At 45.7% G+C, this 27,546-nt stretch overlaps 2 protein-coding genes across 4 annotated transcripts in view; both read left to right on the top strand.

Annotated features, from left to right (window-relative positions):
• ERAL1 (Era like 12S mitochondrial rRNA chaperone 1) overlaps positions 1–9,517 on the top strand; it is a 9,929-nt gene extending 412 nt beyond the window's left edge. The window contains exons 2-11 of the mRNA XM_034752680.1: positions 1,848–2,009; positions 2,345–2,472; positions 2,578–2,655; positions 2,827–2,873; positions 3,308–3,369; positions 3,835–3,947; positions 4,266–4,667; positions 4,999–5,148; positions 5,451–5,531; positions 6,340–9,517. Of these exons, the coding sequence (XP_034608571.1) occupies positions 1,848–2,009; positions 2,345–2,472; positions 2,578–2,655; positions 2,827–2,873; positions 3,308–3,369; positions 3,835–3,947; positions 4,266–4,667; positions 4,999–5,148; positions 5,451–5,531; positions 6,340–6,462 (1,346 nt within the window). The 3' untranslated portion in view covers positions 6,463–9,517. The remainder of the gene's footprint in view (positions 1–1,847; positions 2,010–2,344; positions 2,473–2,577; positions 2,656–2,826; positions 2,874–3,307; positions 3,370–3,834; positions 3,948–4,265; positions 4,668–4,998; positions 5,149–5,450; positions 5,532–6,339) is intronic.
• A 5,753-nt stretch (positions 9,518–15,270) lies between these two features.
• The window catches only part of FAM222B (family with sequence similarity 222 member B), a 46,059-nt gene continuing 33,783 nt past the window's right edge, over positions 15,271–27,546 (top strand). Inside the window, exon 1 of one of the 3 annotated variants that reach the window (XM_034752515.1) lies at positions 15,271–15,405. The gene's annotated coding sequence lies outside the window, so the exon portion shown is untranslated. Of the gene's footprint in view, positions 15,406–26,822; positions 26,997–27,546 lie in introns of those variants that run through there. The other 2 variants (XM_034752517.1, XM_034752516.1) reach the window with 2 other exon arrangements.

Below are 27,546 nucleotides of genomic sequence, written 5' to 3'. Positions count from 1 at the left end.
GCCTGGGCCGCGGGGGGGGGGGAAGCTGGGGCGGGCTGTGGGGCCTGGGGCTGGGGGAAGCTGGGGAGGGGGGCCTGGGCAGGGGCCGGGGTGTGGGGCTGTGGGGGAGGAGGAGCCGCGGGGCTGTGACGCTTTGGAAGGCCCCTGAGGGCTGGTTCTGGCGCACTTAGGGCGGACTATGGGGCTGCTGTAGAGTGATTATAGGACTCTGGTCCCCTGGCAGCACAACCGTCCCAGATGCTCTGCTGCCGCTGCTCAGACGCTGATACAGGCCCCGGACTGTCAGCCTCAGCCGCCAGGAGCCCATCTCCCCACTCCCTGCAGTGCGCAGCCCCCGTCTTCTGATCAGGGAGCTCTCCCCAGACCTGCAGAGCCACAGACCAGTGGGATGGGTCTGGGGGTGGGGATGCTATAACTGACAAGTGTAGAGGAAACCTCCATATACAGTTACTCAAATAAGAGTTTCTGCCCTTTAATGCTTAGGTCGCATGTAGAGAAACTCTCCCCTATGGTTAATCACCGTACCCTGACACCCGTTATACAAACAGCACCCATGTTCAGTTTCCTGGCAAAAGGAGCACAACCAGCTCTTCTTCCTGCTATCCCTGTGAGAGTTCAGTCCTTAGGAGTCATTGTTCAGCACTTTTTTTTCTGTTGGTATTGAGTGCAGTCGCTATTTAGCTTTGTATGACCCGCCTCAAATCAGTCCATAAAGCCAGCCTCCATCTCCCAAACAAGCCCCTTTGTGCTTTCTCCCTTGCTGCCCCTCACTTGTCAGGAGCTCCCAATACACATCTGCAAAGCCATCTCATTATCCTCTGTTGAATTCTTCCTTTGCTGTGATGTCTACAAAAACTTGATAGTGGCCGGGCCACTGGTGTGAAACCAGTGTGTCTTGCTGACTAATATCCTCTCATTGTTTCTTTGCACTTGTCCGTCTTTTGTCTTCTACTTGGATTGTAAGCTCTTTGGGTCGGTTCCATCTTCTTGTGTGGTTTTTACCGCAACTAGCACAGTGGGGTCCTGGTCCGGGACTGAGGTTCCTAGGTGCTAGCATGTTACAAATAGTAAATCTCAATGTACAGGCATAAAGGACAAGTTACTAGCCCTGAAGCATCTTGTAGAAAGTGAGAATTCTTAGCAGTCTGACAGCATTGCAGCAGTGCTAGAAGTACTAGTGTAGACTGGGCTCAGATGCCTTTATCATCATGTTATCTAATATACTCATAGCTGAGCTTAGGGACTTGGTGGTAAAAATGCTTGTGCCCGGTCTGCACTTGTGGTTCCATTGTTAGCACCAATGCTAGACCAAAGGTGGGAGAACTGGTAAAACTTCTCTCTGCACAGGTTGCCAAAGAGGCTGCTAGATTTGGACAGTACAATTCAGACACAATTCCCTAAACGAATGCTGGGAAATGGTGCTGACCTCTTTTCAGGTCATTGTTGAACTTGAAAAGCATCGTGGAAGAAGCCGTGTGAACTGGCACATGAGAAGGCATTCTAAGTGTAATGGGCAGCAAGGAGGGAGGCTGGGGAGAATTACAGGCAGGGGCTTCAGCCACAGTGTTTGCTAATATCTCTTCCGAAGCGATTAGTCCTTTGTACATAGTTCATACTAATGGTTTAGGAGCCTTGATTATGGAATTCTCTGGCTACGTAGTGTGTGTCCTTGTCATTACCATCCCAACTGTAACTGTAATCTGTTAGTGGGTTTGAGGAACCCATATTGGTAAAATAAATCAAATTTCTCGGCTGTGTTTTGAGGCCGTCTTGCTTAGAATTTCTTGTAAAATTTTTGGTCCAGCGTGTAGGAGGTTTAAGTTGGAATTTCTGTGTTGGTTTTTCAGTCAGTGGTGCCTGTTTCCTGGAGAACAGAGTCCAGAGGGTCAACATTTTTCCTGCTTGCTTTTATGGAAACAATTCTGCCCTGGATACCATCCTAGGAATTTCCAGAGAGAAGACAGAATGTGCACTAGGGCAGCATCCGCCACCAGTGTCTTACTGCAAAGGTAAACAGCTGCCTGCGTGATTTTTCTCAGAGGTGTTGAACAATAAGCATTAAGGGCAACCCCTAAAGAGGGTATAGCGGAAAGTTGGAAAACAGCCTTGGAAGAAGTGACTTGTAAAAGAAAGTTCAGGCAGTTGTAAATAGCTGGATACCCCATGAGGTGGGGATTAAAGGCTGTACGTTCTTGTAGTCTCTCAAGATTAATCTCTTAGCCACTTAATATTGTGTTTTGTGCAGTGATATTTCTTTAGTCTCTGGTGGACTAATCAATTAAATGTGTACAGTCTGGTGTGACTGCAGTGTTATTACTTGAACACCTTTTTTCTCTCTCTGCAGCTGAGCAAGATAACTTGTTGGTGCACCAACCAGATGAGCCAGAGAACCCCAAGGTTCTGAGAGTTGCCATCATTGGAGCACCAAATGCTGGGAAATCTACTCTCTCGAATAAACTCTTGGGCAGAAAGGTAAATCTGTTATACTTCAGTCCCTGCAGCATCTGAGAACCAGGTTACAGATCGTTTTTGTCGACATTTCTTAGATGTTGTACACATCTGACTTGTTTCCTGCAGGTTTTCCCAGTATCTAAGAAGGTGCACACCACACGCTGCAAAGCCCATGGGGTCATCACAGAAGAAGACACTCAGCTGGTAGGTATTCCACATGTGATAAGGTAACTATCAGCAATAGGCATTATTACCCAGATGATCCATAGCATTTTGCTTACCCCTTGCAGTCTACTTCAATTGCACAAACATGAGTTTTAGCTTCCTGTCAGTAATTACAGGGCGACCCTTATTGGTTTGGCTTTCTCTTTCTAGATCATCCTGGACACACCTGGCCTCATCAGCCCCATGAAAGCCAAAAGGTATCTCTCTCAATGTGGGTAGATGGAAAATCCAAGTGGGCAAGGTTTGAGGAGACCGGAACATGAGTTCCACTGTAGGAGCTTGTAGAGCAGAATGAAAGGGGTGTAATGGGTACTTACTTGGGATAGAGGTGTGGTGTTCATAGAATGAGAAGGTCTTTGAGCCCAGTTCTTGTCTCTGAACTACCTTACAATTACCAGCATTACAGTAGCACCTAGAGTCCACAGTCTCTGTTGAGAATCCATTGTGCTAGGCACTGCACTCTCAGAGATATGATGTAGGTCAAAAGGTGGCACTACACTAGCTGGGTACTAAAAGGGAATGTGAAATGGAAAAGAGAATGTGAAATTCTTCCACTGTGCCATGGTGTGGAAAAGGAGGCAGTTTATGAGCAGATGCACGTGTACTTCCATAATGGATATTTGTCTTTCAGGCATAATCTGGACAAATCCCTGATAAATGATCCATGGGACAGCATGAAACATGCAGACTTAGGTGGGAACCCAATTCTCATACTATATCAAGTCAAATCCTGATGTGTCTATGGTGGGTACTTATATGGCTGCCATTGTCCTGGTATCCGAATGCTGCTCCACTCAGTATAGGGGCAATGGCAGCTCCTGGGTGTGCGGGGATAGAGTGGCGGGGAAGTACATACAGGAACTCTCCACATCTGTAACTGGGGAAGAGTATGGTACACCTATACACCGCTTAAAGAGGCAGTGTGGATGATTGGGCTGGCCTGGGTTGTTGAGGATTAGTTTGTATGGCACTGGGAAGATGTGGAAAAGTGCATTATTTTATCACACTCGCACTTTATCTACACTCACACTCAGACATACACACGCTGCTGTGGAAGTAAGAAAGGCAGTGATCTGAAGAAAGAGGCCACAAGCTGAGGGGCAATTAAAGGCTGTTGTCTGCCAAGAGGGGTTTCAAATGTCTCTCTCTGTTTGGCAGTTGTGGTTTTGGTGGATGTGTCAGAACGCTGGACACAGAACCATCTGAGTCCCCAGGTGCTGCAGTGTCTTTCTCAGTTCCCACAGATTCCCAGCGTCCTGGTCATGAACAAGGTAAATGAGAGAGGGGTCCGAGTCTTCTGTTTTCTACAGTGCGTTAGTGCTTGGGCATTACATACAGGGCCTCTTTCCTTGATACCTCTATTGAAGGTTAAACTAAATGTTGGTTTCTTGGCAAATGCCACAGAAGAGATCAATCTATCTGAAGGTTTCCAGTGTTTTGTAACTTACTAAGGGGTGACTTTAGACCTGCAGCAAATAGTGCCAACCTTACAGCTGTGATTCATCTCAAGACTTGGATTATTACTTGAGACAGTTACATTTGTCCCAGTTCCAGCTGGAACAAATTCCTGATCAATCTCTCTATTTCAGGTGGATCTGCTGAAGAGAAAGGCCCTTCTGCTGGACCTGGTCACTGAGCTCACAGAGGGAGTGGTAAATGGAAAGAAACTGAAAGTGAAATCTACATCTAAGATGCATTCAGACTCCACCAGAAACAGTCCCCTTCAAAGCATCCAAACTTGTCTGTCTGAGAATACATCCAAAGAGTCTGGTTATCTCCAGGATGCCAGTGAAGTCCAGAGGGGCTCTGGCTCAGATACAAGTTGTAACATGAGGGCATCAAACTCTGATCATATGTTGGAGGGCACAGAGAAAGCGCAAATTGCAAACCACCAGGTATCTAGAGACTTAAAGAACAAGAAAGGCTGGCCGCACTTCCAGGAGATCTTCATGCTAGCCGCTATTCATGGAGAGGCAGTGGAGACGCTGAAGGTAAATTAGCCTGAAATAATTGCATTATACCTTGTGACCTGCACCTTCTCATTCTCGTGGTCACCCTAGATAGCTTGTTATACTGAGCCTCATATCGTGTGAGGAAATAGCCAAATAGCCTTTCTTTGTCTGACCTGTCCCCTTTCTCCTGGCCTGTGGTCTGCAGCTCCCTGAGGAGTCCCTGGTAGGTTGGTGATGGGGGTGCCATCTGACCAAGGGAACTGTATCATGTCAGACTACTTAAGAGCACAATCTTTGATTTATTTCCACCTAGGACTTTTACTGATGACTTTGGGTCCCCTTTAACTGCCCCTGTTCTTTGTGTCGACAGAAGTACCTCCTGATGCAAGCCAAGCCAGGTCGATGGGAGTACCACAGCAGGGTTTTGACAAGCCAGTCGCCCCAGGAGATCTGTGATAATGTCATTAGGGGGAAGCTCCTGGAGTATCTGCCACAGGAAGTGCCCTACACTGTGCTTCAGGTAGGAAGTAGCTCAGTGAGAGCAGCCTTTCCTAAGTGTCCATATGATGAGAGAGACCCTTCCTGCTACAATACTCTGCTGAAACCTCTAAAGATTTGGGTTTAACGTTGGAGGGCATGTGGCACTGCATTATCCCCAAGCCCTTCACTGGGGAGGGGGCCCTCTTGATGCCTGCTGTGCATGTGTGCTTGGCCACGGGAGGACAGGCAGCTGGGAATAGGAGTCTCTGGGGCCTGGAGGCAGGGGACTTTGCTCTTCTGAGGGGTTTGCTGAGTGGTTGGGTTTGTGCTCTAATGTTGCAGAAGACGGAGATGTGGGAGGAAGGGCCGAGTGGAGAGCTAATCATCCTGCAGAACCTGCTGGTCCAAAAGGAGACCCATGTGGTGAGTATTGTGGGAGAATCTCTCTGCTCTTTTGCCGCTGATTGGGGGAGTCCATGGGGCATTAGAAAGGAGGGTCTGCAGACCCAGTGCAGGAATAGGATCCTTTGTGCATCCATGGAGTTCAGTCACATTAGCCTATAGCAGAGAACTGGCTAAATGTGCCCTGCGCTAGGCTTGCTGTACAGACTGAGTCCCTTGGGCTGTGAATTGCAAGTGAGGCACATCGTAAAGTGCATTAAATATCTGTAACCCTGTGGTACATCTAGACAGAGGGAGGCCAAACCTCCCATTATGTACTAGACAGGGTCTACTCTGTACCTTCCTTACCTTCTGACTAGAGCATGAAGGCACAGCATGCGTCAGCCTCATCTGTGAGTTGGCCAGTCAGTCACTCAAGGTGCCTCTCTCCCCTTTGGCACAGATCATGCTCTCTGTATCGCAGGTAGAGGGTACAGGCCTCCTGGTGCCAAGCAGTTGGTTTCTCTACATATGGGGCACGAGCCTGCACTGTTCTGTGGTGACAGATACCCTACAGGCAGGGTTCAGGGATGCTCCAAATCAGTGTTTCTCAACGACCGGTCTGTGGACCAGCACCAGTCCCTGAGATCTCCTTGACACAGTTTAGGAAGGCAGCAAGCTGATCTCTGGTATCAAAAAGCTTGAGAAACACTGAAATGAAACATCCTCTTTATCTGCTTCCCCAGTCACCACGTTGCTCTCTAGGGCTGCCTCTCCCTGCAGTTAGGTGGCACTGCCAGACGTAAGGGAGGTGAATGTGATAATCCTCTGTCTCTGTTTTGTGGTACAGAAGATGCTGATTGGTGTGGGAGGCCAGCTGATCAGCAGGATTGCTCAGGAGGCCGGTGAGGACCTGATGAACATATTCCTGTGCGATGTCCGCTTGAAGCTCTGTGTGAAGCTGAAGAAATGAGCTGCTTATTTAGATGTTACCAATTCTTGTCTGACCACTAATGAAGCAATGGACGTGCTGAAGAACATGGAGACGCCCCTTTCTGGCGGGCTGACGACCCTTGGCAATATCAGGGCACTGAGATCTCCCCGGGCATAGAGAGGGATGCTGAGTAAACCGAAGAACTAAAGTAGAATATGTTCTTTGGGGGGGTCTGAACTGCAATGAGTTTAATGTTGGAATGTGGTGAAATCTTCAGACATTGACCCACCCCAACAGATTATCCAGCGAGAACTTGGAGTGGATGTTGGGGAACCACCCCCCTCCCCACACACACACACACACACACACACAATTTTAGTGCTGCATTTACAGAGCCATCTGTCTTTGCTCCCTCTGCTGCTTCTTGGCTTTCATGTCCTTTGGACTACTTGCCCACTATCAGTACTGCCAAAAGCAAACAACTGTGTCTGGATGTTGTGCTGAAAATGCTGATGCTGCAGTGGCAGAATATGGGATGGAGAGAGAAGGGAGGAGGCAAGAGCAAAAATTGAATCTCTAAGGCCAGAGTCATTTCTGAAGGTCTCAAACAGGTGCCACCTGCATGCATGTCCAGATACATATATTGTATTGCACCTCTGGGCATGAGTGATATGAGCACTGGTCTGTCAAATACTCCCCAGACCATTAATGTCCACTGTGAAGAAGTAACTCTCCAGTTTCCCTCAGGCAAGAGCTTAAAACACTTCTACAGTAATTAGTGTTTTAGGAAAACTGCAGACTCAGCGATGAGTAGGCTGAGTGAGTACTGTCAAGTGAATGCTGCCTGTATAGTGCTTGGGGGTCCTTTGGCCTGAAAGTGGCTTTGTAAATATAACTGTCCTTTAAAGTTCAAAAGGACTGCTGTCTTCTGGCAAAGAAAGGGTTATCGGGTGTATCCCCCTCGTCTCATGTCTTCAGTGCTGCAAGGCCGAGTAGCGGTACAACTTGGAATGGTGGCGTTCAGCTGAAAAGGCTACACCAGCCCAACTCACGTGCTGATCGTCCCTGTGATTGCAGCACGTCGTGCTGTGTCCTGGCCCTTCTGCAGGCTGTGGAAGATGAGTGAATGAGGGATCATGGAAACGGCCTTTAGGAGCCAGATGTTTGTTGACGGGGGCTGGAGCAGGGGATGTTGCTTGCAAATAGAACCTCTCATGCCTTTTTAGTGTAGCTGGGATAGCAGGCGGGTATTGCTGAGGGAATCACTCTGTTGGTCACCCTCAAAGAGGGACGTGTTGGCTAACAGCAGTGGTTCCCAACTAGAGTGCACCCGCAATAGATGCGTGGATACTGTCTCCCTTCCCCAACGCAGTTGGCACCCTGGCCTCTTCATTCTCCTCTTTTCTATTTTGCAAGCGTTTTTGTTGTCTTGTTTTCTCTCCCTTATCGTCCTTTTCTCCCACTCGCCAGAAGGCTGTGGGATGTTGATTGGGGCTCTGGGGAGGAGGGGCCAGGCTGCACCCGCTGTTGTGACTGAGCGGAGTGTCAGGAGAGCAGGGAAGGGGAGCGTGGGTCAGTGGGCTGCTGTCTGAATATGAAGCTCTGTATACCCGAGGGGCTGCTGCAGGAGGCTGGGGGAAAGGGAAGTGCCTCCCAAGGAGCTGCCTGATTTTAGAAGCCGCAATTAGAGCAAATTGGCATGGGGTGGAAAGTGGATCTACTGACAGGCTCTCTACTCCCATTGCTCCTTATCTCCTTTGCACTGCCCCAGGGGATTCTAGGTGTGTCCAGCGTGGACTGAAGAGGTTGCATTTGGCTACCAACTGAATATTCAGTAGCTTCGTATAAAGGTGCCCCCAGCAGCTTACCTCACTCTTCCCCAATTGTGTGTTGTCATGGCAAGGCAAGACTAAAATGGCACCCATCCCTTACTGTTGTTCCTAGTGACACCTTACTGGGGAAGAGAATGTGGGGAGAGGATTCAGCCTGTTTGGGGGGCCAGGTGGCACAGTCGGTGGGAGGAGACTGGGTGCTAGAACAGCTTTATTGCACCAACTTCACCCGTAGAGATCTGGGGTCAAGTGAGGACTAGGTGTCATTAGGAGGCCCTGCCTGTCCCGTTGGTTGCAGAGTGCCCACCTTAGCTTGAGGCAGTTGAAGAGAAGCCCCAGGTTGGAGAAGCAGGGATGTCGCAGATTAGGCGTGAAGTGCATTGCAGAGCTGGCAGGGACCTTAGCCTTGACTGGTAGCAGGTGACACAGGTCAGGACTGAAAGCCGTGGAGGTTGAGAGTAAAATCTGGATTGTATGGCAGTCTGTAGCCTTGTGTTGCCCTTGCAGTAGCTGTGTTGGTGTGGCATGGACTGGCACAGCCTCTGGGGACAAAGATGAGATGAGCTGTTTACTGGCACCGAGATGGATTGACTGGCATATTATAGATATGTATCTAGACCAGTGTTTCTCAAATGCAGTCATCAAGGTCGCATGCAGCCACCAGAGAATTTTCTTGCGGCCACAGCCTCCTGGGCGGTAATGGGGGGAGGGAGGGAAGCAGCAGCCCCCTCCCGCAGGGCCACCAGCAGTGGTTGGGTCCTGCCCACCTCTGGAGACACACAAGCTGGAGGAGCAGGCAGCCAGTAAGTTCCCCACCTTCCCAGGGCTGGTGGGGTCAGGCTTCAGCCCTTGGGTGGCAGGTTCCAGACACAAGGCTTCAGGCTCCATTCCCCGGTAGTGAGCTCTGGCCACAAGGTCACTTCCCCCCTCCAGTGCCCCTGGCCCCTGCTGCCTCCCTATCCAGTGCTTAATTTGTCCCCAGGCTCGTTGGGGCTGAGTAAGTCTGCTGTGAAAGGTGATATTTGTATGTTTGTTAATATCACTTTTCACAGCAGACTTAGTAACTAGCACGTCTTTAAAAAAAAAGGGGGGGGGGCAACCAAAAAAAGCAAAAGACATAAGAAAAAAGACAAGAACATACAAAGCACCTTGTTTGTTTCTATTGTTTAGGCCCAGTAAAGAATAGAGACAACTGTACATTATTTTTATTGAGTCTGGAAAAAAAATCCTAAATAAATTACAATGATTTGGACATGTATATGTGCATATTTATTTTTTCTGAAATTAAGTATTTTAGGAAAAATTGTCAGAGCGGACACCAGCAAGACTTGGTGGCTGCACTCTGAGGTCACCAAAAAAATTGTTGTGAGAATCCCCGATCTAAACTCATCATTCCCCTGCCGTATGGGTTTGCTATATAAATCAGGTGTTTGACTCCCTTATTCGGCTAACAGTCTGGTTTGTGTGTACAAAGGGCAGGGACTCGCACTTACTGGGAATTCCTGGTTTGTGGATCTCTGTGTGCTCCCAGAGCTAGACTTTCTAAAGGATTTTGCCTGTGGTACGAGATCTCTTGAGACCTCTAGCTACATTTCACATTCTGTGGTGTTTACAAGCAGCCCTGCGGGAGGAGGCACTTAAGGAGCTGCCCAGGCAATTAAAATAAGGATATCCCAGGTCCCCCGGGAGCTCCCAGCTCCTGTTTGAACCCAAACCTCTCATGAAATCCAGTGCCAGTTTCTCCCTCTCCAAAGAAAAGGGGATGCTTTAGTGGCACTGACGAAACCCACCGAACCATTCAAGACTGTGCCATGGAGAAGATAAGAGCATCTCTAAGCGACCGTGAGCTGCCTTCAGATTGTGAGGTAATGGCCTGACTTTCTCTCCCTCCATGCAGGGGATATTTTGGTTCCTTGAATGTTTCTAACTGGCTTTTATATTCCACTGACAATAAAATGAGGTCCCAGCTCAAGCAGTTGTTTCTCTTCCCCTTTCTGTCAGTCAGAGGAGACAGCTGCTACCTGGGATCTGTTTTTGTCCTGATTTTAGACGGAATCTTTCATGTATCTTCTTTCTTCCCAGCTGAGCTTAGATCACATTTCCATAGCAGTGGATTGTTCGCAGGTGCTTCTGAAGGTGACCCCTTGCAGGGAAGAAAGACAGGTAAGCGAACTTTGAGGATTCAAAAGATTTTCATTTGATGTCAGATACAATGAGGAAATCATTCCTTTGTGGAGTGTTGACAGACAAAGGTCAGTCTCAAGCTGCCACAAAGCATATTTCAGTGATTTTCCAGGCTGAAGATCAGAGCCCAGTGCCTGGAGCTGGTCTCTAGGAGTGAGAGGTGATGGAGAATCAATGCAAAATGTATTTCCTTGAAATGGAAATAGTGTGTGTGAAAATGCTTAGTCGCCTAACTACCCAACTGACTCAGTGAGAGACGGTGCTTAGGGCCTGCTCAGGCTTAAATGTGAGGCAGTAGCTCATTAATAAGGCTTGGCAATTAGATTAATTAGACATCAGCCAATCAGTTCTCATGTGAAAGGTACCATTAGCATTTGTCTGAAGACCCAGACTACGGAAAGTGCTGTCTTTCTGGAGCACAGACATATTTTAATTCTTCCTGATTTTGGGAAGGCAACATGGGCATGGAGGGGGCTAGTCAGGGCTCTTCATATTGTATTAAGCTAACAAATGCCATTGTACTAGTTAGGAGACAACAGGATGAAATGATAATGGGGTTAGGCAGCCATGCGATCAGGTGTCCGTAGGGGTTGGGAACCTGGAGGTCAGGTGACAATGCAGTTAGATGACAGGGATAGTAACTCATGGAGTGAGATGCTACTGGGCTAAGGAGTAATGCCTGGCATCTAGATGCTGTGCTGATAGTCTTCAGAAAAAGCTTAGGAGTCTTGTTTGTCTCTTGGAAAACGCTTACATGTCACAGACTGAGGTTTGATTTCAGTTATTGGTAAGGTTCTGAATGGGTGGTAACTTTCTAACTGACCTTGTTTGTCTAAGAATGTCCTTATTTTACAGTAAGTGATTGCACCTAATGTTTATGGTGGTAGTAGCAGCTGTACTGAGAGCCCTGTGTCACTCTGGGCTCTACAAATGCTATGCGTTCTCACTTAAATAGTGTGAAAATACCATTGGGCTGAGGGCAGAGATGACAGTGTTGCTAGCTGCATTCCCATGGCTCAACCTACGGTTGCAAAGATGCAACTAAAATTGGACAGGATCTTACATCATTACCAGTCAATGGCTGGCATGTCTGCAGTCTCTTCCTGGTGCCAGCAGCCTGAGAGGAATCTGTGTCATGGTACAAAGGGGATCAGTAAATCATCACTCATGAAATAAAACCAAAAATGATGGAGTGGCAGGTTTGAGCTCTACGCTGGCTGGCAAGTGCATGCGCCATTCCTCCCTCTTCTACAAGGACAAGAATGTGGACACTTTCTTGGACTGAAGCCTAAACTTCATCACGTCTGAGCAGAACCTTCTAGGGAGGATGCACCTGTTCAACCGATCGTGCAACTGACTTCAAGGCCTGTAGAGTGGACAAATGCCCCATATATCAATGCTGGTAACTAACCCCCATGGGGCATCTGCTTTGCAGCCAATGATAGGGACCGAAATGAGAAAGCAAGGCGTAATTATTTGATATGCGAGTAAGTGCCATATCAGCTATACAGAGCAGAGTCCTGGCTTTCCCTGGTATGGAAACACAAGTGACCCCCTGTAACGTGCACTTACAATTACTTGTGCTGCAAGCCCTTAATAGGAAGTCAAGCCTCATCTCACTGCTAGGTAGGAAGAGCATTCACTTGCCTCAGTGGGCAAGAGGCAGGTGAAACAGCCAGAGAGCGCAGTAGACCAGCCACCTTGGAAGGAAGCAAAGAACCGCAGTTCCCCCTGGGTGTAAGGAATGAATTCTGAGGGCTGGTTGGGAGGGAGGTGTGCTGTCAAGGAGAGTCCCAACAAAGTGTGGACAAGATTGCTAACGTTTAATGCTGACTGAATTCCCTGGCTCCTAGTAACAGTAGTGGCAACAGTCTACATCCTTCTGGCTGGCAGTGCATTCTCAGGCTAGGCTGCCATTACTTTCTCTAAAAGATGCCCTCCCTTTCCTCTTCCTTCCAAAGGTGTGAACTGTCAGTCTTTCCGGATGGGCTGCACCTGCTCCATTCTTTGATGGCACGTGGTGTAGCAATTTGTTAGCTGTCTAAAGTGATGAATGCTGCTCCCAAGCCCTCAATTTAGCTGAGACTAAATATTCCGCTTAACTTATCTGTCGCCTTGTTTTTCTACACGGGGTAGAAACCCTTCAGCCTCATTCCTCATGTAAGAGTGGTTCTGTCACCTTAGTATTGTCAGAAAGGTTTATCCCACTGCCTATATAGGCCTAGTAGCATATTAGGAAACGGGTTTTAAATAAGCTTTTAAACTCTCTCAATGTCACTTGGGCCTGTGACCAAAATGTCAATGTCAACGCCAAGGGCCAAAAAAGCTGTGTTTTGTAAACTATATGGAACAGGTTCCACCTCCCTTTCCTGTTACCGTAGGTTTGTATTCTCTCCATTTTACATTTGGGGAAACGGACACAAACAGGTTTAATTAGCCTGTCGCTAGTAGAGGGGAGATTATCCTGTTTATGGTAGTGCCCACTGCACATTCCAGACAGAATATAGCACAATTCTGTCCTGATCTGCTAGCTATGAAAGGATGGAGGTAAGTGGGATAGCACAGCTAGATTGGACTGGAGGAGCAAAGTCCATGCTGTCTTTTGAAGGATGTATGGTCCCTTCATGCACTGCACAGCAGAGTTGCTTTCACTTTTGTTTCCCCTTATGCTAATTACTGTTCTGCAGTAGTGCCCAGCAGGTCTGGGTACCAAGCCTTGGCTCTGGATTATTACTTGTACTTCTATTACAGTAACAACAAGGAGTCTGGTGGCACCTTAAAGACTAACAGATTTATTTGGGCATAAGCTTTCATAGGTAAAAACCTCACTTCTTCAGATGCATAGAGTGAAAGTTACAGATGCAGGCATTATATACTGACACATGGAGAGCAGGGAGTTACTTCGCAAGTGGAGAACCAGTGTTGACAGGGCCAATTCAATCAGGGTGGATGTAGTCCACTCCCAATAATAGATGAGGAAGTGTCAATTCCAGGAGAGGAAAAGCTGCTTCTGTAATGAGCCAGCCACTCCCAGTCCCTATTCAAGCCCAGATTAATGGTGTTAAATTTGCAAATGAATTTTAGTTCTGCTGTTTCTCTTTGAAGTCTGTTTCTGAAGTTTTTTTGTTCAATGATAGTGACTTTTAAATCTGTAATAGAATGACCAGGGAGATTGAAGTGTTCACTTACTGGCTTATGTATGTTACCATTCCTGATGTCCAATTTGTGTCCATTCTTTTGTGGAGGGACTGTCCGGTTTGCCCAACGTACATGGCAGAGGGGCATTGCTGTCACATGATGGCATATATAGCATTAGTGGATGTGCAGGTGAATGAGCCCTTGATGGTGTGGCTGATGTGGTTGGGTCCTCTGATGATGTTGCCAGAGTAGATATGGGGACAGAGTAGGCAACGAGGTTTGCTACGGTAGCACCTTTTGGTCCCCGTGCTGAGTGTGGCCTATGTGTACGTAGTGGTGTATGTGCACAGATGACAAGATTTATAATCTAAGGTAAAGGGGGAGAGGTTTTTGCCTTAGGAACTGTGTAGGGTCTGACCTCTAGGCAGTTCCTAAGCATTTTGAAAAGTATTTGAAATACCAAAAAGAAACAAAAAACCTGTTGCTTTATCAGCCCTAGAGAAGAGAAGCTGTTTATTTACAGCATAAACAACTGAATCTCAACAAGCAGTTCCTTGCTGCTCACCTTATCTCCCCTTACACTGGGACAGGATGAGGTGGTGTGCCAACTAATGTCATCTTCAGGGCCTTGATGCAACCCCTGTCATTCAGCATCTGCTCCCACCAGCACAGAGCTTCCCTCTATAGCAGGCTGGTGGTGTATCTATCTATTCTAAGGCCATGTCTACACTACCAGCTTCTGCAGCCATAGGTTGATTAGGGTGTAATCCCTGACCACTGTAGTCATACTTGCAGAAGTCCCTAGTGTAGACACAGGTACGCTACCAAAGCTGCACTTTTACCGTATAGCCTGTTTCGGGGGTGGGGCTAGCTTTCCTATACTGCTACAAAGCACAGCTTTGCTGTTAAAGCTGTGTCCCTCCCAGGAGCCCTGTACCCTATACTGCTCTTCCGCCACAGCCGAAGGGCTCGGGGGTAGACCTGCTTTAATGCATTATGGGGAAGGGAGGCCTTGGCTCCAGGGAACGGTAGGGCAAAAATCACGAGGGCAGCTTCGTTCCCATGCAAGCAGGGCGGCTGGGACAATTTGTATGGTGGGGTGTGTGTGTGTGTGTGGGGGGGGGGGGGTGCTGAGAGCCATTGAACCAAACCGTAACCCCTGTATCTAAGGGCAACTACTTCGAGCCAGGGGCTGCCAGAGCCCCCCAGTCCCAGCAGCTGCGGGCAATGTTTTACCAGGGCCTGGACTCAGCGCCCCGCCCCGAGGAGCTCAGCCCGAGGTGGGGGTGGGGCTGGGGCTGCGCTGGGCGCTGCTGAGACCCCCCCCCCCGGGGGGAGAGAGGGTGGGTGGGGGGGGGGGGGGGGGGGCGGGTTGGTGCTGCCAGGACCCTCGCGCCCGCCTCGGCGCCGTGACAACGGCCACAGGCGGAGCACGGCGAGGGCAGGCAGCGGTATGGCCACCCCGGCGGGGGGCGGGGGAGTCTGGCCCCAGCACCCGCAGTCTGCGGACGGACGCGGCGAGTCGGGCTTAGGGCTGGGGCTCAAGGAGCTGCTGCTCGGCGCCCGCACGTTTCCGTCAGGCACGTCTGGGGACACCCCAGTGACAAAAGCTAAAGGACCCCCTCCCTCCCCGGCTATGAAGTGCGCCTGCGCGGGCCCCGAGGGGCGGGGAACGCGCCTGCGCCAGGACGCAGCCGGCATCGCGCTGGGCGGTGAGAGCGCATGCGCAAGAGGCGGCTGGCGGTGGCCTGGCGCAGCCACCACAGCGAGAGCGGGGCCGGGGAGCAGCGAGCGGCGGCGCCATGAGGCCCGGGCAGGGACACCGAGAGTGAGTGCGGGCCGGGGGGCGGGCTCCGCGCGCTGGGCTCTCGGGCTCCGTGTGGCGCGCGGCGCGGCCCCGCCGCCCCAGGGAGGAGCACAGAGCGGCGGGCCGGGCTCGCCCCCGGGGCTGTTCGTGCTCTCGCCTGGCGGGTCCCCGGGAGCAGACACCCCGCGGGCGGGCGGGCGGGCTCGGCAAGGCCTGGCGGGGCGGGGCGCGGGGCTGACAGCCGCGGCCGTGGGGAGGCGGGGAGCCAGCGAGGAGCCCGGCCACCGTGACAAAGGGATCGGGGCTGCGTGCCCTCGGCCTGGCTTTCCGGGGCTGCTTTGCCTTGCCCCCGCTCAGTCCCGACCGGGCTGTTCTCGTGCTCGAAACTCCTCCCGGGGGCAGGCGGCAGTGCGGAGTGTTACCTTTCACTGAGCAGAGTATTGCACTGTTCACACTGCCAAACCGTAACGCTGTTCGGAACCAGTTAGGCTGGACTAGAGTTTACACACGGTTCCCTGAGCGGGGTAAAATGCCACGGTGGCAGGGACTATAATGAAAAACTGAGAATTGTTCCATGTCATTTCGCGAGAGTTGATAAAATGTGACTTGTCCAAAGTGGCATATTATCTCATCGGTTTGTGGGATAAGACCTGGCATCAGTGACCAGAAATATAACAATTCTTTGACTGACAAAAAGACTGTCCTTTCCCCTCAGATATGAACCTAGCCATGGTGATCTTGCCTTTGTCACCTTAGGTAGACCTCTACAACATGCTCTTTCTGGAACTGACCATAAAGACCACCCAGAAGATTCAGCTTGTTCAGAATCCAGTGTTCCACTTCTAGGCAGGACAAACTGGCTCCATTGTCTATGATAGCTGCTAAGTCAAGTCTAGGTTTAATTCAATGTCCTGTCCATTATCTAGAATCCTAATTGAAGTGTGATCTATGTCAGTGACCACCAGTGTTTTCATCGGAGTCACAGCTGTGATTACCAGGGATGTTTTGTTTGTTAGGAACAAATGTGGATTTGTCAGAGCCAGGGCATTATCAATCTAGAACCTTCAGCTGTGGAATTTGCTGCTTATAGAGACTTGGGTAAAAGTTTTGCTTCCTTCACAGCACAATGCAAACACCTCTTTATTCTGGTTTTCCTCTAATTATGTGGGTGAGTTTCCCCAGTATAATTTTGTGGATTATACTGTTAGAGGATGGAAAGGAGAATCTTGGTCCTACCCACCCCTTTGTAAGAAACTGTATTTCCCAATTATGTGATTGATGTTTTAGAAGTGTGTGTAATAATTTTGGAACAAGGGAACTGGCTCAGCTGATCCTTTTTAAAAGAAACAAAGTCAGGAGAATCCAAGACAAGATATTTTCAGAAGGAAAATGGCTTCCTGACCAGGTCCAGGACACATGTACCGTTTTCAGGGACTGAACACAATAGGTTAGCTCTGGTTCTTTCCTAGCAGAGACTACTGTGTCTGCCTTTGGGGAACTAGTCCCAGATTCTTTCAGGAAGAGAGAGGTCAGTTCCTTTTTAGAAAGGCAAAGAAAGGGGAGGACCTTCATGAGCCTTTTTTTGAGGTGTGTACACACATTTGAGTCCTTGCAGAGAGAGAGGGTGGTTTTGAACCACTTTTACTAACTATAAAATGTCCGTTTGCCAAGGAATGTGGTGTTAGATTTGCTCTAATGTATCAGCACTGTAATAAAAAATTACTCTCGTTGGGTTTGGAACAGGAAGGGGAATCATTAGTTACTATACAACAGTGCTAATGCACGTTTATTCCTGATAAAGCATGTAAGTGGTTTGTGATCTTTACTGATGTTGTAATGCAGAAGTATGAGTCACAAAGGCTCATATTAATCAAGATTTTGTAAATTCTTTCCATTTGGCAAATTTTGAAGCTTCCTGGCAGGAAAAGTATGTACAATAAATACCAAACCATAATGAAAATCATTCGCATTGCAGAGGTTTACTTGTCTGTTTCCGGCCCACTCAGCAAGTTAACTATTTCACTGCCTTTGGGCATGCAATACATGATTTTCCAGAGCAGGACCTGAATGGCTTTATAGGTGTATGTGGTATGCTTTCCTGTTGGCTCTGCTTTAAATTAGTCTGTATGCCTTTTAAAATAAATTGTGGCTATAGGCTGTGCATAGCCCTGCTACACCAGGGGTTTAATAACAATAGTTTATTGTTCCTGTTTATTAAGATGACATAAATTATTTCCTTTCATTAGCCACTGAAGCCTCATGGAAAACCGTTAGGTTTCTAAATAAATATTTTTCTGCTGAAGTACTTTTTCCTCTGATTATAAAAACACAGGTTCTCTTAATAGTTTATTGCTCTGTTGGATTCCTCTGTGATGTCATTTCCACAAGAGCCAATGTGATGTCACTGTAATAGGGTAAATCTTATTAGGCATACTGGGTTTGATAGTTTCCAGGTATGCAATAGGAAAAAATGTCTTCTAGTTCTAGAATTGCTGAGTAAAATCCCATGGCCTGTGTTCTGCAGGAGGTCAGAGTAGATCATCATAGTGGGCTCTTCTTTCCTTTAAATCTATGAATAGGTATGTTTCTGATCAGACATTTTATTTTGCTGTAAGAACTTGCGTTGTCAGTCCAAGACTCGTAACTTTAGGTGAGCAATAAATATTTTGCTCTTACGAAAATTCAGTGTAGTGGTAAATCTGGGGAAGTATAATGTATATAATATGAAATGTATTTTATAAGTAGAATAAATTTAATTGTATCAGAGGGTCTGTTGAGAGAGAGAACAACAAATGACTGTTGGAGGGTAGGGAGGAAGCCAGACTTCCTTTAGTGGGTCAGTTGGAGAATTAACTGTCCTGAAGTAACATTCATATTTTTGAGGAGAGGAAGATCCAGGCCAAAACAGGACAGATTGGGAGATAAGGGAGATGAGACTTTCAGCAAGAGATGGACCTATGTTTTTGTGTGTGTTTTCTTACAATGACCTATCTCTTTGAGTTCCGTGTAAATGGATCTACACCACAGTTCTCATAATAGAAATTAAATAGATCTAGTCTGAGAAGGAGAGGCTAAAGAGCTGGCATCTCTCAGGGAAAGACTGACAGAGTCAGAGAAAGCAAGAGCTGGGGGAGCATTAGATTAATTGACTTCAAATTTATGAGCCTACTTGAAAGAATGGTATGAAAAATTGAAAATATATGAAGAAACTGCACTGAATTATACTGAAGTCCTTCCACAGAGTCAGAAGAGAAAAGGATGTGTATCACTGAAACAAGAAATGAGCAAAAATAGACAAGTCTAAAGAACAACATAGGAGAGATTATTGCTGGAAGATGCTGGCATCTCCTCAGTTTTTACTCTTCATATAAATTGCTGTATACATGGATTTTAAAGTGTAAAAAAATCTATTTTATCCTGAGATAAGACTACGCACACTGCCTGAGGATACTTACAGGAATCTGTACCGCTTTAATGTTGACATTAAATAATGACCTTGCTTTTAATGCTCTATCCATCATGTTGTGAATTTTCTCAGTGGAGTAAACAACATACTGCTGGCAAAATAAATAGCATTTTGCATAAGGGCCTGGTGTGGGTTCCCCCTTCTCTCCATATTCCAACCAGATCCACAGTGCTTCATCTGTAGAACAGTTTGCCCAAAGTGTCTCTGCTAATAACATCTGAAAAAAGAGGTTGGTAAATGCCCACTTAGGAATGTTTTTCCCTAGCTGTATATGTTTTCTATAATTGTAAGGCAAGCGAGTTTTATTTATGTTTAAAGTTCTCATCTAGTAGATACCTATTTACCTACATTTGCATTGGTGACTGTTGCTGAGGGAGAGGTTCAAGAGGTGAAATTAGGTTCTTTCAAACCATGAAGTATCTGCATTTTCCAGAAATGCAGCCTGCTGTGAAATGTGCACATGCCTTAGCATGTCTACTCTTCCGTATTCACATTCATGACTGCATGAGGGATTTAAGGTCTGCAATATGTTCCTCTTTACTGAGTACTATGTTTTTCTGTCACTCTGCTTTTTCTGTTCTCATCAACCTCTCCTCCACTCTTGACTTCTGGTCATTTTTGGACAGCGCATGAGGGTGCAAGAGCAAATGACTCCTGCACCCCAACACCCACCAACTAATCCACACAACCAAGACGTTCTGCATTCTCCGTAAATTGCTTTGTCTCTCTTGGTGGATGGACCAACTCTTAATAGTGAGAGAAATAACTAATTTAACAGGTTGGTGGATTCATAGATTCCAAGGCCAGACAGACCATTGTGATCATTGAGTCTGACCTCCTGGATGTTACAGTCCATAAACTTTCCCAAAATAAAAATGTAAGGATGCAAAATGGACTTTTGGGGACTGCCTTGTGTTTCCTGCCTGACTCAGTTACTCCAAGGACCACCCAGTCCACATGCTGGGCTTTAGGGAACTTCCAAAAATGCCACTGAGAACATATCCCAAAAACTTGTCTGCCAAGGGATTAGTGATCAAATGGCTGGGGTTACTAGATAAATGCTTAAAGTGCATATTTTTTCTACAGACGATGGTAGTATCTGGTGTAACTGAATACTTATATAGGGCCATATTGTGATATATTTATCACAGTGAGTAGTACCTGAGTGTATAAATAGGCCAGTTGACTTTCATGGGATTACTCATGATGTAATATGAATAAGGGTTTCACAATCTCCCCTACAGTGCCTTTCATCTTCAGAGCATTGCACAAGTATTTTAAACTTTTTTCACACTGTAAATTGATGGGGTTAATACTTGCAAATTGTACTGGGGCAGGGAGGTGGCATAATATTCCCGTTTCCCAGTGGTATTTTTAACTTTCCCAGTAATAGTTTCTAAGCCTAGCAATCTGGATGTGGGAGTATACAGTGTATATATATATTTAATTGCATGTTGTTGTTTGAGAGGAGTTTGGATAACATTCTTCACAAGAAAGATAACCTCTCCCAAAAGAGTCTTATTGCTATTCCAAATACTGACTTATGCTAGTGAGAATAGTTCTGACAGTTATGCTTGCCTGGCACCACATGAATTTGGGTATGACAGATAGACTGAGCTGAAGAAATCAATCTATGTGAAGGCTAAATCTTCATACTACTTTCTTTTTCAAAAGCTTTGTTATATTTAGTGTCAGTAACAACGCTTTTTGAAACATGCATCTTTTAAAAACTACTGAGGTGCAGGGGATCGAATACTTACTGCCACCATTTCTCTACTACTGGTAGGATACTTATATCTGTTCATTATTTCAGAGCCTCCTGTTCGTTTTGTATTTCAGATAACCTTGTTACAAACATGCTTCTGTTCTTGTGCACAGGGATTATGAATTGCCTGTGCTCATAATATTCAGAATCTTGTTATCACATATCTGAAAATTAGCCTCTCCAGAACATGTGAAAAAATACAGATATCCTGGTTTGTGGAATAACTCCTGAAGGGCACAATTTAATTAGTTAAGGTCTGCTTTTGACATCGAATAAGTCTTGCTTGGATAGCTTTATCTATGTTTGGGGGGGAGTGGGCAGGAGAGATTTTTCAATACACTATTCTAAATTGGCATGGTCTACTGTGGTTGACCCAAATTAAGATAGAATAGCTTCTGTAAAATTTGAAGAACTGTGCTGTGCTTTTTGAATGTAGAACAATTAAATTTAAGTGCATCCATATACGTTTATATAAATAACTAAACTAATCAAAACACCTAAATAGATTAGTAAATGGATCTACTCTAGGACAATTTATTAGAAATTGTATTTACTATAAATGTAACACTATAAATTCTAATCTTCAACATAATTCTAGGTAGAATTTTATTAAGCATGTTCCTATGCTTATTAATAGAATTGTATGTGTTAGATTGTCTTCAGTGAGTGAAACAAATCTTCAGCGTCATTAAGTCTGCAGTGTAAGTAAAAATTGAAACTCTTATTTTGTCACAATGGCTAAGTAGCATTACAAAGAAAAAGGTTAACCATTGAAGTAAGCTTTTTTTATTTTTTTTAAACCAGTAAGTCAAAAAATGATATGCAAAGTGATACGTTACTGACGTATTTAGTACAGGCAGCCCAATTAAGATGCTGTATATTGTTTCCAGTAGGATTCTGATTGTTTCTAATTTTGGAACTATGTGAGAGAAAGTGGAAGTAGGTGAGGTGATGTGCTTTTCTATTCATAGTGAGTCCAGTAACAATTTTTTCCCCCCTAGAATCTTGCTTCTCATATAATCTGTAATGTATCGTACTGAGAAGAGGTAAAGTACTTTGGTGTTCTCTTTTTTCTTTGTTTCACTGCTAAGATAATAACCAAGTTCAGCTCCCCACAAATAATCTCGTGTGTGGTGGGCATGGGGTTCCTGGCAGAGCAAAATGACTAACCTCCAGAGGAACAACGAATGAAAAGCTCATTGTATTCATGTATTTTTACCTGTTTTCATCAGAGAGCATATTTGTTTTTTCAGTATTCAGTAATGGATTTCTTCCATTCTCTGCTACCATTGTATAACAACATGACTTGCTGTATCATGCCATCTATATTCTTGCTTGCACACTCAAAACTTCGAGCATGCATTTGAGATGACTTGTATATTGCAGTCTTATCCTTTATGGATATTGTGTTGTCTCCATCCATCCCTGAATGCACAGCATACAGCACTTTCCAAAAGACTATTTATAATCCAGCATTATCTTTATTTTAATACCAAGATTCAAGTTAAGCCATAGTCATATTAAATAAAAATTACTGTGGAAAGGAAAGAGCATCATATGAGTTTAAAAGTGAGACAGTATTACTAATCTCTGAAGTAAATTTCCACCGCTTGTATTCTATGGCAAATATGCAGTGGAACAACATCTGGAAAGGACAGTCCTTTGTAATTACCCAATCACTTTTCCATTCAGCCAGGTCAATGGTTTAAAAACATCCATTTGTTAAATCATTGTTTCTCTTGGTACCATCTCTTAAATTGCACCGATCTTAAGGTTCCTTCTTTTCTCTGTTTTATGTCTATAATAATCAGAAGATACATTGAATGCAATCTCCCCTAACTGATGAAAAATTATGTGTAGAACCATCTGAGAGTCTAATGTTGGCTTTATGTTGGTTATAATTGTCTTCCTTCTTTATGGCTGTATTTGCTCCCCCTCCCCAATTCTGTGAGATAATAGGATTGCATGGAAACTAAGTCCACCAGTGCTTTTTGAGAACAGTGCCATTTTAAATACAAGTAGAAGGCATTGGCTTCAGTGCTGAGAGGATATTTGGTTGTTCGTTTACATCTGCCAAATTGCTCACAATTCAGAGGTTTACTCTTATTTAGTTAGCTTTTATCTTCAACTACTGGAAATTCTTCCAGGATGCTGGCTTTCATTTTTTTTCATCTGTACATAGTTGATAATGTATTCTTACTAGAGCTCTTAATTCATATCTTCTTTATTATTAAATTCCCCACAGCTGTGAGCACTTGTGAACTAATATCTATGAAAACCAACCACATGAAAAGGCCAAAGCAGGTTAACAAAAGTATCTCTAACTAATTTTCCATGTTCTTTCTGTTCATACCACTTATTTTTTTCCCCTCCTGTAAAGGCTTCAAATGTTTGGATTTAGAAATTACTTGTTTTGGAACAGGTCACTTTGAAAGCATTTTTTTTTGTTAGAGGAATTGTAGATACTTACCTTGCCAAATTGGACCATGTTAAATGGGAGTATCTTTCCATCAGTACGTTTTTTTCCTCCCTTGATGTTCCAGAATTGTCTGACATCCCAGGATTAATGAAGATTAAGGCTTAGCGTGCCTGCATCTTGGTAGTTTATTTGTAACATTTGTAAAATGGCTGTGCACCATGTTTAAGAAAAATTGCCTTTCATATGTAGGGTTTATATTCTGCTTGAATGTGTTCTGCTCTATTTACTTGTCATTCTGCGCTAGCATGTGAACTATTTGATTTATGAATAACTTACTGCTGTTGAAACAAAATTAAAGTAGCTGTTGCAGTTATTTAAAAGGCAATTAAATTTGATTTTATTCTGTTGTAGTATCTCCTATGAAAATGCACAAAACTTGGTGTATGGGTGAAAATCATACTAAAAGTTTAGTGTTTTCGTTTTTTCCCATAAGCTATGTCTTACACCACTGGGACTTTCCAAATACATACTCAGTTAAAATCTCATACCATTAAGTTTGATGCTGGAAGTGCAGTGACTGTGTAAGAAAATATGGTAGCCATTATGTGATCTTATACACATCCTTAAAATTGACAACCTGTTCTGGGAGATGTAATAGGCTAGGACAAAGGAGTTTTTCCCTCAGTTTTTCAAAAAGTGCTATGAATCTTAACTTCTCAGGGAAGGTCACACAGATCCTCCTAGAACCCTGGACAGTTTATGCAGGAAAACCTTGATCTGTTAGAACTATGGTACAATGATAGAGAAATCAGCTTGTGCCCAATGGTCTGATAAGGGCATGAACAGAGTGTAATGTTTATTGTACAAAAAAATTCTCTCTGTATGAAGCACTCTGATCTCTTAATTTTGTTAGTACTGAATAGAGTAGAGTGGGTAGAGATGTTTTGGTTACCAGTTAAAATACTACTCTCGACTTTGCTTTTTCTTACTGGGAGGAAACTATCATGTCCTTCCCAATTTTGTAGACCATTTAAAGAATATATAGCTTCCTGATTTGTTACTGGTATATTACTGTCATATAGAGGACTTTAGAATATTTTATTTTTGGGAAACATTAATTTCCTTAACTTTTTCAAAAAAGTTAAGTAATGGTGCAAGATATGTTTTTATTTAATCTAGATGAGAGTTTGCACATGTAAACTTTCAGAGTTAAGTCTGTCAAGAACACCTGGAGCTGGAAAAAATGAATTGTAGCTTTTGAAGGCCTAGCTAAAACTCTATTTTTATGCACATGGTACAGAAAATAAGGTAGTAAATATACCTAAAGGTATATTTCCATCATATATTTGCTACAGATTCCAACTGTTGGTTACAGTAGTATTTTGAGAAATGTTGAACTAATTTTATACATGTTAAGTTTTTCAACAAATATCACATTTACTTCAAAGAAAATTTAGAATAAATTTGTCCTCCAGCCACCTGCAAATATATCAAAAACCAAAATTAAGTAGGAGTAACTTCCCATTATAACAGTCACTTACAGTTTAGTGATTAATGCACAGGTATGGAAGTTTGTCTATCAGAGTTCAGTTCTCATTGTGTCACTGACTGTATAGCATTGGGCATGTGAGTTTGGACCTGGTGTAGGTCTCTGCACCTTCTCCACAAGTCCAGTGGTAGAGAGGGGAACATACCCTGACTTCCAGATTCTGAACCCCATATTTTGACGTTGTGGGACCTGAAGTACTCAGCCCCTCATGACTCTGCAATTCATCTATTTGTGCTTCTGGTCCTCCAGCTGTACAATATGATCATATCTCACAGGAGTGTTGAAGATTATTTCATTAATGTTGGAAGGTGCTATAGAATTGCAGAGCATTATTGGAGTCCTCAGGTTTTGCGAGAAGATTAGAGCTGATACAAGTATTTATGGAAGCCTCTTAATGCATCAGCTGTGTTACTATGCAAAAAGAACAGGAGTACTTGTGGCATCTTTTATTTATTAGAGCATAAGCTTTCGTGGACTACAGCCCACTTCTTCGGATGCTGTAGTCAACGAAAGATTATGCTCTAATAAATTTGTTAGTCTCTAAGGTGCCACAAGTACCCCTGTTCTTTTTGTGGATACAGACTAACACGGCTGCTACTCAGAAACCTGTGTTGTTATGAAATGCTTTAAGGAAAACTCAAACTTTCTAAATGTTTACTAAATGACAATGTCAAAGAATGTTAAAGCATTTATTTAGGAATGCATTACTGATTCAGTATCTGTTTAATGAAAGAGGTAGTTGTCTCAATGGGGGACTGCAATTTTAATACTTCCCAGCAGGAGGCCTAATTTGACAAGTCAAATTCTATTTCAGATTTGACAAGTCAAATTAGGACTGAAAGAGAAGGCTGAACGATTAGAAAGCATTGGCAATCAAAAAAGGTAACCATTACAAAATCATCTTCAACAGTTAAAATGTTAATTATATAGTATACTTTAATTTCCAGTGGACTTGAATAACAAACCAATTTTGTTTTCCTTTGCATCTGTTGATCAAGATGGAAGCTTGTGCCTTGATCACTATATTTTACTATAAATAAGATATATAATTTGGAAAATTTTCTGTGTGCTGCTTTAAAAGTACTGATCATATTACCCTTTAGTCCATCTTTCAGCCCAAGTCTCCTATGAATGTTAATGAAGTTGAACCTTCAGTCCCTTCCTATGTAATGCACAAGATTGGAAACATTTGTTGGATGCTTATTTATACAATCTTGTGTTTTTTGCAAATGTGAAATAACATGAACTAAAATGAAAACCACTCTATAAAAAGAAATAGAATGAAAAATTCACTCCACAGTGGGGGCCTATGCCCAGAGCCTTACTCCAACTGTTGTGATCTAACGAATTGCACCTCTGCTCAGGATTGGCCTGGATGCCCCTCTGTCATTAAGGGGGAGTCAGCCAGGCCCAACTTAAGCTGTGCTTTGACCTCGTGCTCCAGATCCCAGTGGGTCCAGCTTTCATATCCGTTCTGGCTAGTAGTGTGTGCCCCTCACTAAATTGGAAGGGGGAGTTTGCACCCTTCCTCCCAGACCTTCTGAATGTTGCCAAAAAGGAGGGTCTCTGCTACTTTACCCCTCTTTTGTGTGTTTGGGAATGAGTGGGAGGGAAGGAAGGGTTTCCACTACTTTTGCCTGCTTGAAGAGAATGGAACAGGTCTGTAATCTCCTTCCGTTTGTGGTTTTAAGCCCCCTTTCCCGCTGAGTAATTCCACAGTGAAGAGCTTTCTAATTGTATTGTTGAGAGGGTCAGCGCAGTCTCCCAGGTTCTGCCCAGCAGCAATGAAAGGGACCAGAGGCGCTAGGTGCACTGGGCTGTGGGGCCATGCTCAGAGTAAGGGCAGCCCCGAGGGAGCTGTCTGGCCCCAGACTCAAGAAGACAGGACCAAGTCAGTGCCCACGGGGCTCGCGTTCTCGGGGTTATCTTGACAAGCATCCAGCCTTCCCTTGTTCAACAATGACCTCTTCCATTCTTCCAGAAGGGCTCTGAAACTCTTCCCATGCAGGAGGGCCCTGAGCCCCCTTTCCCAAAAGCCCGGGGGCGACAGCCTGCAGGAGTCGCTCCCACGCCTGGTTGCGGAGTCCGCGCAGGGCCTGGGAGCGGCCCCCGAGCTGACGGCAATCCATCTGAGCGGTGCTGGGGGCGGCTGGAGGGACGCGGCAGGTGCAGCCCGGCCGAGCGGGCGCCGCTCCGGGAGCGCTAACAAAGGGCCCCGCCTGCCGCTGCCATTGGCGGGAGGCCGCCATCCGGCAGGGCCGGGGCGGGGCCGGTTTCCGGCGCTGCGGGAGCCGAGCTGCGGGGAGCTGAGTTTGCAAAGAGGATGCCAAGCGCCGAGCCCGGTGCAGCCGCCGCGGCTCCCGCGGCCCCGAGGATGGGGGCTGCCTGCACCGCCTCTCCGAGCTGCGCCCCGGTAAGGTCCGGCGCAGGGTGCAGCCCGGTTCTGCTCCGCACGCCTGGGGAGCAGGGTGGGGGCGGCGGCCTGCAAGGGCCCCTTTCCGGCGGCGGGTTCCTGTCCGGCTCGGGATGGGGGTAAAACCGAGCCCGCCCGAGAGACGGGTGGGCTCCCTGCAGACCCCCCTGGGCAGGGCTCCGAGCGGCGGGGTCGCCACGCAGAGCTTAGCCTGCCTTGGAGGAGTCCCTCCCTGGCCACTGCGTGTATGGACTTCCTCTCCTTTTTCTGCTGCAGAAACCCAGTGATCCCTGATTTTCCTTGTAGCTTCCGCCTCCTTTCAGGCAAATGGACTATTCCTTAGCATCTGTGAAATGCCTCCTCCCGCCGAATTTAATTTGACCCTATTCATTTTGATTGGAAGGGTCTTTCCTGTTTCCCTGTTCTCTCTGTAGACAGGACTCTTGGCTTTGATTTTCTGGTTTGCATTCTGTACTGTCCATCTAGTTTTGCCTGAACCTGGCTTTAGCAAGTGAAGCAGATTTGAGATACTTCACTTCTGGTTTGGGCC

Source organism: Trachemys scripta, chromosome 18, assembly GCF_013100865.1.
Source record: "Trachemys scripta elegans isolate TJP31775 chromosome 18, CAS_Tse_1.0, whole genome shotgun sequence".
NCBI classification, from domain to species: Eukaryota; Metazoa; Chordata; order Testudines; family Emydidae; genus Trachemys; species Trachemys scripta.
Note: the sequence above shows the minus strand (reverse complement) of the source record. Positions and strands in the feature narration are given on the sequence as shown.